The 14,720-nt window shown below is 35.0% G+C and overlaps 1 protein-coding gene across 1 annotated transcript in view; it reads right to left on the bottom strand.

Moving 5' to 3' along the window:
* SLC25A21 (solute carrier family 25 member 21) overlaps positions 1-14,720 on the bottom strand; it is a 129,838-nt gene that overhangs the window by 59,619 nt on the left and 55,499 nt on the right. Inside the window, exon 5 of the mRNA XM_044659950.1 lies at positions 6,140-6,304. Within this exon, the coding sequence (XP_044515885.1) occupies positions 6,140-6,304 (165 nt within the window). The remainder of the gene's footprint in view (positions 1-6,139; positions 6,305-14,720) is intronic.

The raw sequence follows: 14,720 nt of genomic DNA on the forward strand, positions 1-14,720 counted from the left end.
AAAACACATGCAAACTCTACCCCCCCCCAATGAAAATTTTTCATTAGCTCTGGAGGAACTAAAAAACTAGTTCAAGAACAAAGTAAGAAAGATAGAAGAAAAATGGGAAGAAAAGTGGGAAAAAGAAATGAAAGTAATACAAAAAGAAAATAATTTAAAAAAACTGACCACATGGAAAAAGAGTCAGAGAAATCAAATAAAGAAATAAGCAAATTGGACACCAGAATTGACCTGCTAGAAGCAATGAAAAGCAGGTTGGACCAAACCAAAAAAGAAAATCAAAAGATCATAGCTGAAAATCAGTCTTTAAAGACTAGAATTGGGTAAGTAGACAGCAAGAAATGATAAAGCAAAATCAAAAGAATGAAAAAATAGAAGGAAATGTGAAATATCTCATTGAAAAGACAACTGACATGGAAAACAGATCCAGGAGAGACAATTTGATAATTATCGAAAGCCATAACAAAAAAAAAGCCTAGAGATCATATTACAAGAAGTTATCCAAGAAAACTGCCCTGATATTCTTGAACAAGAAGGCAAAATAGACATTGAAAGAATCCACAGATCAAACCCTACATTAAATCCCCCAAAGACAACTCCCATGAATATTTTAGCCAAATTGAAGAGCTTCCAAGCCAAAGAAAAGATACTGTAAGTACAGAAAGAAACAATTCAGATATCAAAGAGTCAGGATTACATAGGATTTGGCAGCTTCCACACTACAGAACCACAAGGCTTGGAATATGATATTCAGGAAGGTAAGAGACTGGGTCTACAACCAATAATCACCTACCCATCAAAATTGATTATATACTTTCAGGGGAAAGTCTGGGTATTTAATAAAACAGAAGAGTTCCAAGTATTCCTAGAGAAAAGACCAGAACTAAATGGAAAATTTGATGTCCAAATACAAAATTCAAGAGAACCATGAAAAGGAAAACAAGAAAAAGGGGGGAAAATTAAGGACTTAAATAAGGTCAAATTGATTAATATTCCTATATGGAAAAATGTTAGCTGTAACTCTTAAAAACATTTTTCCATATAAAAAATGTTAGCTGTAACTCTTAAAAAAGGGGCAGCTGGGTGGTTCAGTGGATTGAGAGCCAGGCCTAGAGACTGGAGGTCCTAGGTTCAAGTCCGGCCTCAGACACTTCCAGCTGTGTGACCTTGGGCAAGTCACTTGACCCCTATCGCCCACCCTTACCACTCCTGGGCTAAGGACGGTCCCTAGCCCGGATGAAAAAGGAGGAGGGTTGGGCGTGGGGCTAGCAACCCCACCCTGTAAAACTACATCTGCTAAAGAAACTGCAACCTAAAGTAGGGGCAGCTGGGCTAGCTCAGTGGATTGAGAGCCAGGCCTAGAGACGAAAGGTCCTAGGTTCAAATCCGGGCTCAGACACTTCCCAGCTGGGTGACCCTGAGCGACCCATTGCCTACTGGTTGTGGCCCTATGCTCCTAGAATGGAATCCCAGGATAAAAAAAAACTCTTAAAAATTGTTTTCATTATCATAATATATAGAAGAATATACATAGACAGAGATTGTGACATTGATATATTTAGGATGATAAGTAAAGAAAAGGGGGGAAAAGATTGTACTAAGAGAAATGTGAAGGAAGAGGCAAAATAGGGTAAATCATACCACATAAAGAGGAGCTTTGGGGTGGGGGTGGGAGGATACTATTATAAGAAGGGAAGGGAAAGAATGGTGACAGGTAATAGTTAAACTTTACTCTCAGTGGAATCTGTTCTGAGAGGGAAGAACAGCCAGATTCACTGGGATATAGAATTCTATCTTACCCTATTGGGGGTAGAGTGGGGATGGGAAGCATTAAAAGGGGGGGAAAATTTGGGGGGGGAATGGCTAAAAGATCCAAAAGAAAAATAGGAGGTAATAAGAAGGGAAGGGATAGGAAGGAAATTAAAATAAGGCTGGGGAAAATGGGGGGCTGATTAAAAGCAAAACACTGGTGTGGAAGGAAATAGTGAAAGAAGAAAGGGCAAGATTAAAAGAGGAAATCAAAATGATGGGGAATACACAATAATCATAACTCTGAATATGAATAGGATGAACTCATCCATAAAATGGAAGCAAATAACAGAGTGGATTAAAAACTAAAATCCTACCATATGTTGTCTACAAGAAACACACATGAGGCAGGTAGACACACACAGGGTAAAGTTAAGAGGTTGGAGCAAAATTTATTGGGCAACAATTGAGAAAAAGAAGGCAGGAGTTACAATTGTGATATCTGACAAAGCCAAAGTAAAAATAGATCTGATTAAAAAAGATAAGGAAGGTAATTACATCCTGATAAAAAGACAGTATAGACCAGGGGTCTGCAACTTTTTTGGCTGTGAGAGCCATAAATGCCACATTTTTTAAAATGTAATTTCGTGAGAGCCGTACAATATGTTTTACACTGAATACAAGTAAATATGTGCATTTTATGTAAGAACAACACTTTTAAAGTACAATAAGTCTCTGAACTATTTTAATAGCGTTATTATGTGCTAACCAATGATGAATAAAGTACATTAATGTGACTTCTGGTGCTGCATGATTTTGCTGATTATTAATCAAAATTATTCTGATTATTAATAAAAAACAAGACTTAACAGGGCACTATAGTACTGATATAACTGCACACATACATATAAAACTTCTTTACACTAAGAAAATTGCTGAAATAAAGAGAGAAAAATTCAGGGAAGAATACTTTTTCCTCTCCCTCTCTCAAGTCAGGCAACAGGAGAAGAAAAAGCTGCCGGCCTGCTGGTTAAGCCATTTGGCCACATAAATTAAGTAGGAGATCAGGAGATTACAGAAAATAACATGACTTGTGTGCAGGCATTAGTAAGTAGTGGGGGAGGAGGGTACCTTTTCATGGAAAACTGGCCAGGACACATCACACACATTTCCTGGTACAGGTGTTTATCAGTGCTGCCTACTCAATCATTCTGTATCAAATGAAACAACTACTGGGGAGAAATGCTTCTCACTAATGAAGCATATGTAAAGATGTAATCTGACTATAGTTCCCCTTTAAGAGCAGGTAGAAAAGTTAAAAACAATAACAATCCCACAAATAGGGAGTGCAGACCCCATGAATGCACTGAGATAAAGCCATGTAAATCAGAGGCAGAGGGGTAGAAAATGTAGACAAAAGTGATCAATCACTATACAGAACCCCAAGATGTCAGTAACAGGTGTGGAAAGAGTAAAAGGAGGGCAGAAGGAGGAACACACAGCACACCTACCAAGCCGAACTAAGACCAGGATTCATCTCACGAGGCAATATCAATGAGGGAGCCTTCTATCTTAAAAGATAGTCGCGGTACCAAAAGGATCACGTGACATACCACGTGACGCATGATGTCATCCGTAAATTGTTAGTTACTGTGCTGTGGTTGACTTTATGGCTCCTGCAGAAAGAGTCATATCTGGCCCTCAAAAGAGCCAGATATGGCTCAAGAGCCATACGTTGCCAATCCCTGGTATAGACAATGAATAAATATCAGTACTCAACATATATGCACCAAATGGGATAGCATCCAGATTTTTAAAGGGGAAACTATTGGAGCTTAAGGAAGAAATAGATGGAGACCTCAACTTTCCTCTGTCAGATCTAGATAAATCACAGCAAAAAATGTGAATGAGGGGCAGCTGGGTAGCTCAGTGGATTGAGATTTAATACAAGAAGACAAATTAAGTTGCTATTGAAAATACTCCAAGAAAAAACTGATAAAGGACTGAACTCATGCTATTTGCATGAAGAGAAACAGAGAGGTAAATAAATTTAGAGAACAAAATTATAAGATTTTGAAACTCGTTGGATATGTGGGATAAATGATAGTGAGAAATAGAAAATAATAGAAAAAATGTGAACCTGGGCTACTAGAAAGTTTCTGTTCTCAATAGAAATAGTAACTTTTGGAAGAAGTATGGTTTTGTGGAGAAAGATAAATTTGTCTTGAGCATATTCATTTTGAGATGCCTATAAAACATAGGGAGTGTCTAATAGGCATTTGGTGAAATGGAGAGACAGACAGATACAAATACAGAGACACAGAACAGAAAGAGGGAGGGAGAGAGAGAACTTAAGGAGACAAAGAGCTGGAGAGAAAACTAGGGTTGATCTGGTCGTCATCATCGTAAAGATGACAATTAAACCTAAAGAAACTCATAAAGTTACTGTGTGTGTGTAAATAGATGTAAGATATGTATCAATCACATACAAAAAATATAGTCACATAGATTATCCAACTATATTGGAGATAACATGGAAAGATATCTGTAATTTGGCCAACTCTTCTCCAAAAAAACCATAGATTCCCACCCCAGAAGGGCTCTGGATAGGCACTTGGTCCTTCCGGTTTCTATCTCCAGGAAGGATATTAGGATAGATATATAGACAGATAGGTATATATATATGTATGTGTGTGTGTGTGTGTGTGTGTGTGTGTGTGTGTGTGTGTGTGTGTGTATAAATAGATATGTATAGACAGACATCTCTCTCTACACACACATATATATTGTGTATATGAGCACCCCTTTAATATTGCTGGTTGACAGGTACAATAGTATCAGAACAAAAGATTATGCCCTGGTTGTTCTTAAGGATCAGGCAGGTTAGTTCCAATATTGTACCTGCTAGAATGACTTCTTTCCACCTGGTTATACAAAACCCCTGAGGTTTAAATTTAATCTAGAGGTTTAAATTTAGGCTCTATCATCTGTGGGACCTTGGGCAACTCATTTTACCTCTCAGTACCTTAATTTTCCCATCTGTTAAATGAAAGGGTTGAACTATGGCATGTCTAAGTCAAGTAAGTCTCTTCCAATTCTAAATCCTATGAACATTAATTTTAAAGAGTCAGAAATACAAATCAAACAAACCAATTTCAGATATTGACTATCTATGAGAAGCTATCTGTAAAAGTATTCAAATTCACTTTGGTGCTTTAGCTTCTCTGTTTGGCTACAGGAGGGATAGGGGTTTCTGGTAGTAGCTGTGGGATGGTGATAATGATGCCAAAATTAATTTTAGGTATTTATATAGTGCCTACTATGTGCTGGTTTTCTTTTTGTAGAAGATGAAGCTACTTATAAACAATTCTTGCCCTGAAATTCTGTGATCGAAGTAGTTGATTATTAAGTAGTAAAAATTATTAATGTAAATTAATTTTTACATATACTTAAGATATTTATGTTTTTAAGGTATATAAAGTTCTTTCTATACAATAAACCTATGAAATAGTGAAGTATTATTGTCTCATTTTACAAATGAGAAAAGTAGAGGTTCAGAGAATTGAAATTAATTTTTCCAAAGTTACATAGCTTGTAAGTGTTAAAGTGTTGTGAAGATTAAACTCACCAGGTGAGAATTTCCTTCACAAGTTCAAATTTTATTTAAAATAGGAAATTCACAATTTACATAAAGATAGCAATATCTGTGAGGTAGAAAATTATGCAGAATTTCATATATGTTTATGAACCAAAAGAAGTGAGGGAGGAAGAAGAGAATCATGTATGTAGCATGGGTATGATAATCTTATACAAGACAAGAAGTAATTTAGTATCTTAAAAAAAACCCTTGCCTTCTGTCTTAGAATCAATACAGTATATTGGTTCCAAGGCAGAAGAGTGGTAAGGTCTAGGCCCTTGTTTGCAAAACTATGGTACACATGCAGGAACATGCCAGAGGGAGCGTTTCCCTTTCCCCCTCTCCATGCACCTGAGGACATTTCTCACTTCACCTGCCCCTCTGCCCAACAGCCCAATGGAAGTGCTTCCTCTCTCCCCTGTCTAGGGTATGATGGGGGGCTCACATGTGGTGTGGGAGTTGCAGTTTGGGTACTCAGTTTCTAAAAGCTTTGCCATCACTGGACTAGGCTAGAGGGTTAGGCAATGGGGGTAAAGTGACTTTCACACAACCAGAAATACCTGAATATATGAACTCAGGACCTCCAGTCTCTAGACCTGGCTCTCAATCCACTGAACCACCTAGTTGCCCCCAGGCACTTTTTTCCTATAGTAAATACTCTTTTTAATTTAAATAAGTAAAAAAGGGAGTGACATGTCAAATATATTGGGGAAGTGATTTTTTTTTTTACATTTCATTTTATTATATAGTTACCTTATTCACAGGAATTATGTTTTTAACATTGAAGTAGAATCCGAAATAAACCATGTTGAAAATTCCATGTCGTCCTAAAGTTGCTGTGAGCCCTTTGTTGAGTCCCTGGAGCCCCAGACCTTTCGTCTTAATGATATGTCTTGCATAACCCAGAGTAGATGGCTGCTGCAGTAGGGAAACAAAACAAAAAGAGTCATCTTTGAAGCTATGAAGATCTCCTTAAGCTTCTATTTAATTCGTAGGCATTAGAGATTTTCCTACCATGCATCATCACTGTTAATAACTGAGTTAAAAAGTTAAAAACCCAACATAATAGAAATCAACAAGACTATAATACTAAGCCTTATGGAAGAGTTTGTTGGAAAAGAAATGAAAAATATTCTTTGAACTAAAGGACCTAACATTATTTAATAACTACTTCTATCTTTAGTAGATAAACAAATAGAGTCAACTCCAGTTTATTCTCACTAATGGAGGGGAGTGGCAAGGTGGATAATCCAAATCAGTGGATAACACTTTAGGTATTTATATTTGATTATTGAGTGCTTTATGTTTTTTCTCTTGCAGATGATTTACTTTTCTAATTATGCTTCTTTAAGGTTAATACCAAAATTACTTTATATTCCCTAATGCATTTCTAGGGATAGAAGAGTCAAAGTGAGTCCTAGATTAAAAATTAGCAAAAGACATATGTACTCCAGTTTACTGTATTTAAAAGGAAAAGTGGTACTCAGTACATCTCATACTGAAAGTTAGTTGTAATTTGCTCCACCCATTCCACCAGCCCTTACAGATTATTCTCTGTGGTTCAGTAGCTTTGGGGTGCCTAGAATCTTCTCAAAGATGCTTGAATTTTAGCTAACTTCTAACATTTGCTAGTGAGCTCTCCTTCATTAATACAGATGTTTGCCTAGAGTTCATTTGACTGTTTTTAAATGATGGGTACAAGAGGGAACTCCTACATATTTTTCCATAGCAATATATGTGGATGAAAAGGGTCCAAAATTTGAATTTTTGTGAACTGACTGGAAGCATGAAAAGTAGGGCCCCATGATGCAAACAATGGAATTTGCTTTAACCCTTCATCTGGATCAGTCAGTGTTCATTAGAGAAAGTTGTGGAAATATATTTTCTAATTAAAGCTATTTTCTTGTTAGTAAATGTGCAAATAAAGCCAAATTACCTGGATAAATAAAGCAAGTATCATATAGTCATTTTAAACATCTTACATTCATAGTCATCTAATTAACATGATGCACAAGAATTAGTCTGAATGATAAATTCCTACACTTCCTGCTAATATATGTTTAATAAGTTCATTAATCAGCTAAAATTCTCTAGTATCACTCATCTCTTCATTTAGATAAATTAGATAGAATAACTAGGACAAATAGCATTAAATTCAAGGAAATCTTTACCCCTTTATAAATCATTAAAAACTACATAAGATAATACCTTAAATTTATAAATGATATTCTGTAGTTTTGAGAGTAGGAAAAAACACATGGATTCTGAGGCTTAAAGTTCATTTTCAACTCCATGAATAGGACTTTTTAAAAAATGTGCATTTTAGTAATTGAATAATAACACCAATAATAAACAATTTGCTTTTTTTATAGTCTCATAACAAAATGACTAAAGCCTCATCCCTTCAGTGAAGACCCTTATGTTTGCAGGCAGCATAAACTACCTGTCCCAATGCTGACTCCTCAGATCAAGGACAATCAAAAATTACAGGGAAAATGAGAGGAGTGTAGTTGTTTTATGGAGAAGTGGAACAGAACAGAAGTAAAATAAGTCATAGAATCCAATTTTCCCAATACAAGCATTTTCACAAATCCTTATTTTGTAACCAACAGGATGCAAGGTATACAAAAAGCTCAGAATTCAATCTAACAAATTTAAGAAGACTACTACCATAGGTGGAGCTAAAGACTTTCTTGAGTCAGTAATCATGGCCCTGACATTAAACAAATACTCAATAAGTAGTCATCAAATACTTACCATGAACCATCAAATACTTATCATTATTTTGCATTTTGCAGTAATTCTAAAAAGCATATAGCATATAGTTCTACTATCAAGGGCTTGATAATACTTACATTAAAAAGAAGCACTAATCCTTCTAGCATCCCTTCTATCCAGCTGGAAAGATTTACCCAATGACAACTAAAAGTTGGAAGAAATTTGTGTGGGAAACAGAGAAACACATAGTAGGCACTCGTAATAGACTTGTTGAAAGAATTAGAAAATGAATGGTGTTGTTTTTTCTTAACCCTGTTCCACTGAGGTATCCTTTCCATTTCCCTTTGTCGCTAAGACACTTATGACGAATCAAAATGTTCAAGATCTAAACTCATTTGAGATTAAGTCAAATTTACCTCCTGTGTTTGGAGATGATGTTTTCAGGTGTAAGTGCTTTTCAATAGACACACCATACTTTCTATAGTTCTGTATATCAACCTGTGTGTGGGTGGAGAGAGGTGTGTATATAATTGTTTTCCTTTTTCTCTCTGCTAACAGTTTGTATGGTCAGCCCACTTCACTAGTCTTTCAGCTATAAAATTATATGAATATTTATTGGATATGACAAGAATTTTGAAATAAAAAGACAGTTATATTCAGGGCACTGAATTGCTTGGGATTATGAGAAGTTACATGATAGAGCTGGTATGCATCAGAGGTGAGATATGAACCTTCTTGATTCTAAGTTCATCAATACACTATGTTTTTCTGCTTTTATATATAATTCCTATGTAGCATAACTATATAGTCAGTCACTTCAGAGATTCGACAAAGAAAATAGTTCAAAGAAATTTCTTGTAAATCATTATAACTTAAAGTGTAAAAATGTGTCTTTATTTGTTTTGTTTTAGGATATTGAATGATTTAAACATAAGGAAATATTTAATTAGAAAGGCAAAATATGACTTTCACTGGGATGCTAAATAGGAAAATATAGAACCATTTTTAGTTGTTCTCTGTCAACGTGGGGAATTTTACTAAACTTATTTGATTATTGGCATTGCATTTCAAAACAAAAGACTGACTGATTAACATAACCAGCCAAATGATTCCAATAATATACAACTGAACAAATCATTCCTGAGAACAAGCCCTAGCTCAATTTCCTTCTAATATTTTAGTTTCACTATAGTTTTCATATTTGGTTACTAGTCTCTGGTCAGGTTGCATTCTAACTCCTTCATGTGTACCTTAAGAGGAAATGTGTGTATAAAACTAGACCACGCTAATGATAGAATAAAATCTTTAATACATTGAAACCTCTGAAAATTATTAATATTTTTAAGGCTGTCAAAATCTTAGCAACAATTATTTTAGTAACTACCAGTTACAATAATATAATAATGACCAGTACAACTCATGTTTAGAAGAGTACTAAAAGAATAATCCTTAATTGTTTGTAAGAGATATGATAATTTTTAACCTAAAGGTTAATTCATAGTTAATGAAGTCAACAAGTTAAGATGCATAATCTAATTATTGCCTGCCATTTATTCAGGATCTCAAAATTAAGTACCCAGTAGTTTTGATTTTTTAAAGGCCTAAATGGTGTAATCTAATAGACAAGAACCTTTGGCTGAATAGTGCTCTCTGACACCACGCTGGGGCACTGATTCATTACAGACTGAGAGAACAGTCTTACCAATAAATCACTAAGACAATTTATGGCAACTTGCTGTATTTTTTCTGGACTCCTTCCATTCAAATGGTGACCATGTCTGGCTCATTTTAACATGTGAGCTCACAGCAAGAGGTGTTAGGCTGCAGGCATTGTTCTTTAGGTAAATAATCACCCAAGTGTGGCCAACAAGTAGAATTCTATATAAAATGCCAAGTCCAAAACATGATGCCAGTGGCTTTCCTCCTATTAGAAGAGCCAATAAGGAACTAAAGCAACACTATATCAAAAGATAGCATAGTTCATATATGCTCACATCTTCCCTTCCTAAAACAAGGTGAATTTTATGGCATTCCAAAGCTAATACATTACACTAAATTTAATTGTGTGACTGAAAAGCAAATCAGATAAGACCTGTACACAACAGAGTGTCCAACCAAAGGCTTTTAAAAATGCTGTATTGTTTAAAAGAGAGAAAATTTTTAAAAGATAGGAGAAGGGAGAAGAAGAGAAGAGAGACAAGATGAAAGGAAGGAAGAAGAGAGGAGGGGAGGAGAGGAAAGGAGAGGAAAGGAGTACACAGCTGATAATGGTGGGTTGGAAAATGCTCTTGCTTTTCAGCAGAAAGTAATTGCTTTTCTTTAGATAAGTGAAGCCTTAAAATTTTGAAAAGATACAAAAATATATCTTATTTTTGAAAGTAAAATTCAAGTGCAGGCATAGGAAATAAGCAAAAATATTCTACCTTTTTATATCTCTCTTAGTTCAGATTTTCATAATCGATCTGTTTATTGTGTGAAATTTACATACAAAATGGCATTATTAAAGAAACTTTATCTGATAATGAATGAGATCATTTTGAACTGATTCATTATGTCTCATCTGGGAGAACAGGTTTTCATAAACAGCAACTCCTAAACACAATGACTTAATACTATTTCAAGACAGGACTATTGCCCATACAAACCTGGCTGATTATCCACAAAGGACATGGGTCCATCATGCAGGCTGGGTTTTTCCCATCTGTTACCACTTTGTTCTTGCTCCACTGATTAGTTTGTTGATTGTTTTTTTTTTAAGTTAGTTTTATTTATTTCATCAAATATTTCCAAATAACATGTAAAAAAATTTTATCATTGAAAAAGTTTAAATTCCAAATTCTTTTCCTCCTTAACTCTCTCTTCTCCTTGAGAAGACAATTTGATATTGATTATAAATGTGAAGTCATACAAAACACATTTATATATTCTCCAAAGCGCAAAATAAAATGCAAACAAAATAAAGCAATAAAATAAAGTTATTTTTAAGTATGTTTCAGTCTGGATTCAGGCTCCATTGTCTTGATTAGAGTAGCTAAATCTCTTGCATTTGGTCATCCTCATAACATTGCTAGAGTGTACAGTGTTCTTCTGGTTCCTTTCAATTCATTCTGCATGGGTTCATATGTCTTCAGGTTTTTCTGAATGTATCCTGCTCATCATTTCTTATAGCACATCCTCAATTTCCAATTCTTTGCCAGCACCAAAAGAGCTACTATAAAATTTTTTGTACATATAGGTGCCTTTCCTTTTATTTTTTAAAAATCTATTTGAAATACAGACGTACTAATGGTATTTTTGGTTCAAAAGGTATGCACAAATTTATATCCTTTGGGTGTAGGTACAAATTGCCCCCCAGAATGTTTGGATGTATTCACAACTCCACCAACAGTGCATTAGTGTCCCAATTTTTCCACATTCCTTCCAGCATTTGTCATTTTCCTTTTCTATCATTAGTCAACTTAATTCGTTAATTAGCTAATTAGCTTATCTAACATACCAAGAGGTATGTTTTAATTTGAACTGTTGTTTTAATTTGCATTTCTCTAATCTGTAGTGATGTATTTTTTCATTTGACTCTACATAGTTTTGATTTCTTTTTCTGAAGACTGCCTGTTCACATCTTTTTTTAGTCTTTTTTTAAATTTTTTTAAACATTTATTAATATTCATTTTAACCTGTTTACATGCTTCCTACCCCTACTTTCCCCTTCACCCCCTGCAATCTCCCCACCCATGGCTGATGCACATTTCCACTGGTTGTAACATGTGTCCTTGTTTAGGGCCTATTTCCATATTGTTGTTAGTTGCATTGGTGTGGTCGTTTCAAGTCCACATCCCCAATCATGTCCGCCTCAGCCCATGCATTCAAGCAATTGATTATCTTCTATGTTTCTTCTCCTGCAGTCCTTCCTCTGAATGTGGGTAGCGTTTTTTACCACAAATCCCTCATAGCTCATTGTGTCATTGCATTGCTGCTGGTACAGAAGTCCATTACATTCGATTTTACCACAGTATATCTGTCTCTGTGTACAGTGTTCTTCTGGCTCTGCTCCTTTCACTCTGCATCAGTTCTTGGAGGTCTTTCCAGTTCACCTGGAACTCCTCCAGTTTATTATTCCTTTTAGCACAATAGTATTCCATCACCCACATATACCACAATTTGTTCAGCCATTCCCCAATTGAAGGGCAAACCCTCCTTTTCCAGTTCTTTGCCACCACAAAAAGTACAGCTATAAATATTTTTGTACAAGTCTGTTTATCTATGATCTCTTTGGGGTACAAACCCAACAATGGTATGGCTGGATCAAAGGGCAGGCAATCTTTTATAGCCCTTTGAGCATATATCCAAATTGCCAGCCAGAATGGTTGGATCAGTTCACAACTCCACCAGCAATGCATAATTGTCCTAGTTTGGCCACATACACTCCAGCATTCATTACTCTCCCCTTCTTTCATTTTAGCCAATCTGCTAGGTGTGAGGTGATACCTCAGAGTTGTTTTGATTTGCATTTCTCTAATTATTAGAGATTTAGAGCACTTTCTCATGTGCTTATTGATACTTTTGATTTCTTTATCTGAAAATTGCCTATTCATGTCTCTTGCCCATTTATCAATTGGGAATAGCTTGATTTTTTTATAGAATTGGTTTAACTCCTTGTATATTTGAGTGATTAGACCCCTGTCAGAGTTTTTTGTTATAAAGATTTTTTCCCAATTTGTTGTTTCCCTTCTGATTTTGACTACATTGTTTTTGTTTGTACAAAAGCTTTTTAGCTTGATATAATCAAAATCATTTAATTTACATTTTGTAATTTTCTCTAACTCTTACTTGGTTTTAAAATCTTTCCTTTCCCAGAGATCTGATATGTATACTATTTTGTGTTCACTTAGCTTATTTATAGTTTTCCTCTTTATATTCAGGTCATTCACCCATTCTGCATTTATCTTGGTGTAGGTGTAAGATGTTGATCTAGACCTAATCTCTCCCATATTGTTTTCCAAATTTCCCAGCAGTTTTTGTCAAATAGTGGATTCATGTCCCAAAAGTTGGGTTCTTTGGGTTTATCATACACTGTCTTGCGGAAATCAATAACCCCAAGTCTATTCCACTGATCCTCCTCTCTGTCTCTTAGCCAGTACCATATTGTTTTGATGACTGCTGCTTTATAGTATAGTTTAATATCTGGTACTGCTAGGCCCCCTTCCTTCACATTTTTTTTTCATTATTTCCCTTGAAATTCTTGATCTTTTGTTATTCCAAATGAAATTTGTTATAGTTATTTCTAATTCAATAAGTAAGTTTTTTGGTAGCTTGATAGGTATGGCGATAAATAGGTAAATTAATTTGGGTAGAATGTTCATTTTTATTATGTTAGCTCATCCTACCCATGAACAATTAATGGCTTTCCAATTGTTGAGATCCAGTTTTATTTGTTTGGAAAGTGTTTTGTAGTTGTTTTCCTATAATTGCTGTGTTTGTTTTGTTAGATAGATTCCCAAGTATTTTATATTGTCTAGGGTGATTTTAAATGGTGTTTCTCTTTCTACCTCTTGCTGCTCTAATGTGTTGGAAATATATAGAAATGCTGATGATTTATGTGCAATTATTTTGTATCCTGCAACTTTGCTAAAGTTGTTGATTATTTCTACAAGCTTCTTAGTTGATTCTCTAGGATTTTTTAAGTATACCATCATATCATCTGCAAAGAGTGATAGCTTAGTCTCCTCCTTGCCTATTTTGATACCTTCAATTTCTTTTTCTCCTCTAATTGCTATTGCTAGTGTTTCTGGTACTATGTTGAATAATAGAGGTGATAATGAGCATCCTTGTTTTACTCCTGATCTTTTTGGGAAGGCTTCTAATTTATCCCCATTTCTTATAATGCTTGTTGATGGTTTTAGGTATATATTGTTTATTATTTTTAGGAAGGGTCCTTCTATTCCTATACTTTTCAATGTTTTCAATAGGAATGGATGCTGTATTTTGTCAAAGGCTTTTTCAGCATCTATTGAGATAATCATGTGATTTTTGTTGGTTAGACTGTTGATATGGTCAATGATTTGGATGGTTTTCCTAATGTTGAACCATCCTTGCATTCCTGGTATAAATCCCACCTGATCATGGTGGATGATCTTCTTATTTACTTGCTGGAGTCTCTTTGCTAATATTCTATTTAAGATTTTTGCATCTATGTTCATTAGGGAGATTGGTCTATAGTTTTCTTTCTCTGTTTTTGGTCTACCTGGCTTTGGGATCAGTACCATATTTGTGTCATGAAAGGAATTTGGAAGGACTCCTTCTTTGCTTATCATAACAAATAATTTGTATAGTATTGGGATTAGTTGCTCTTTGAATGTCTGATAGAATTCACTTGTGGATCCATGAAGTCCTGGTGATTTTTTCTTAGGGAGTTCTTTGATGGTTTGTTCAATTTCTTTTTCTGATATGGGATTATTTAGGTATTCTATTTCTTCTGCTGTTAATCTAGGCAATGTATATTTTTGTAAATATTCATCCATATCTCCTAAATTGTTATATTTGTTGCCATATAATTGGGTGAAATAGTTCTTAATGATTGCCTTAATTTCCCCTTCATTAGTGGTGAGGTCTCCCTTTT

The sequence above is a fragment of the Gracilinanus agilis genome, chromosome 2 (genome assembly GCF_016433145.1).
Source record: "Gracilinanus agilis isolate LMUSP501 chromosome 2, AgileGrace, whole genome shotgun sequence".
NCBI lineage: Eukaryota > Metazoa > Chordata > Mammalia > Didelphimorphia > Didelphidae > Gracilinanus > Gracilinanus agilis.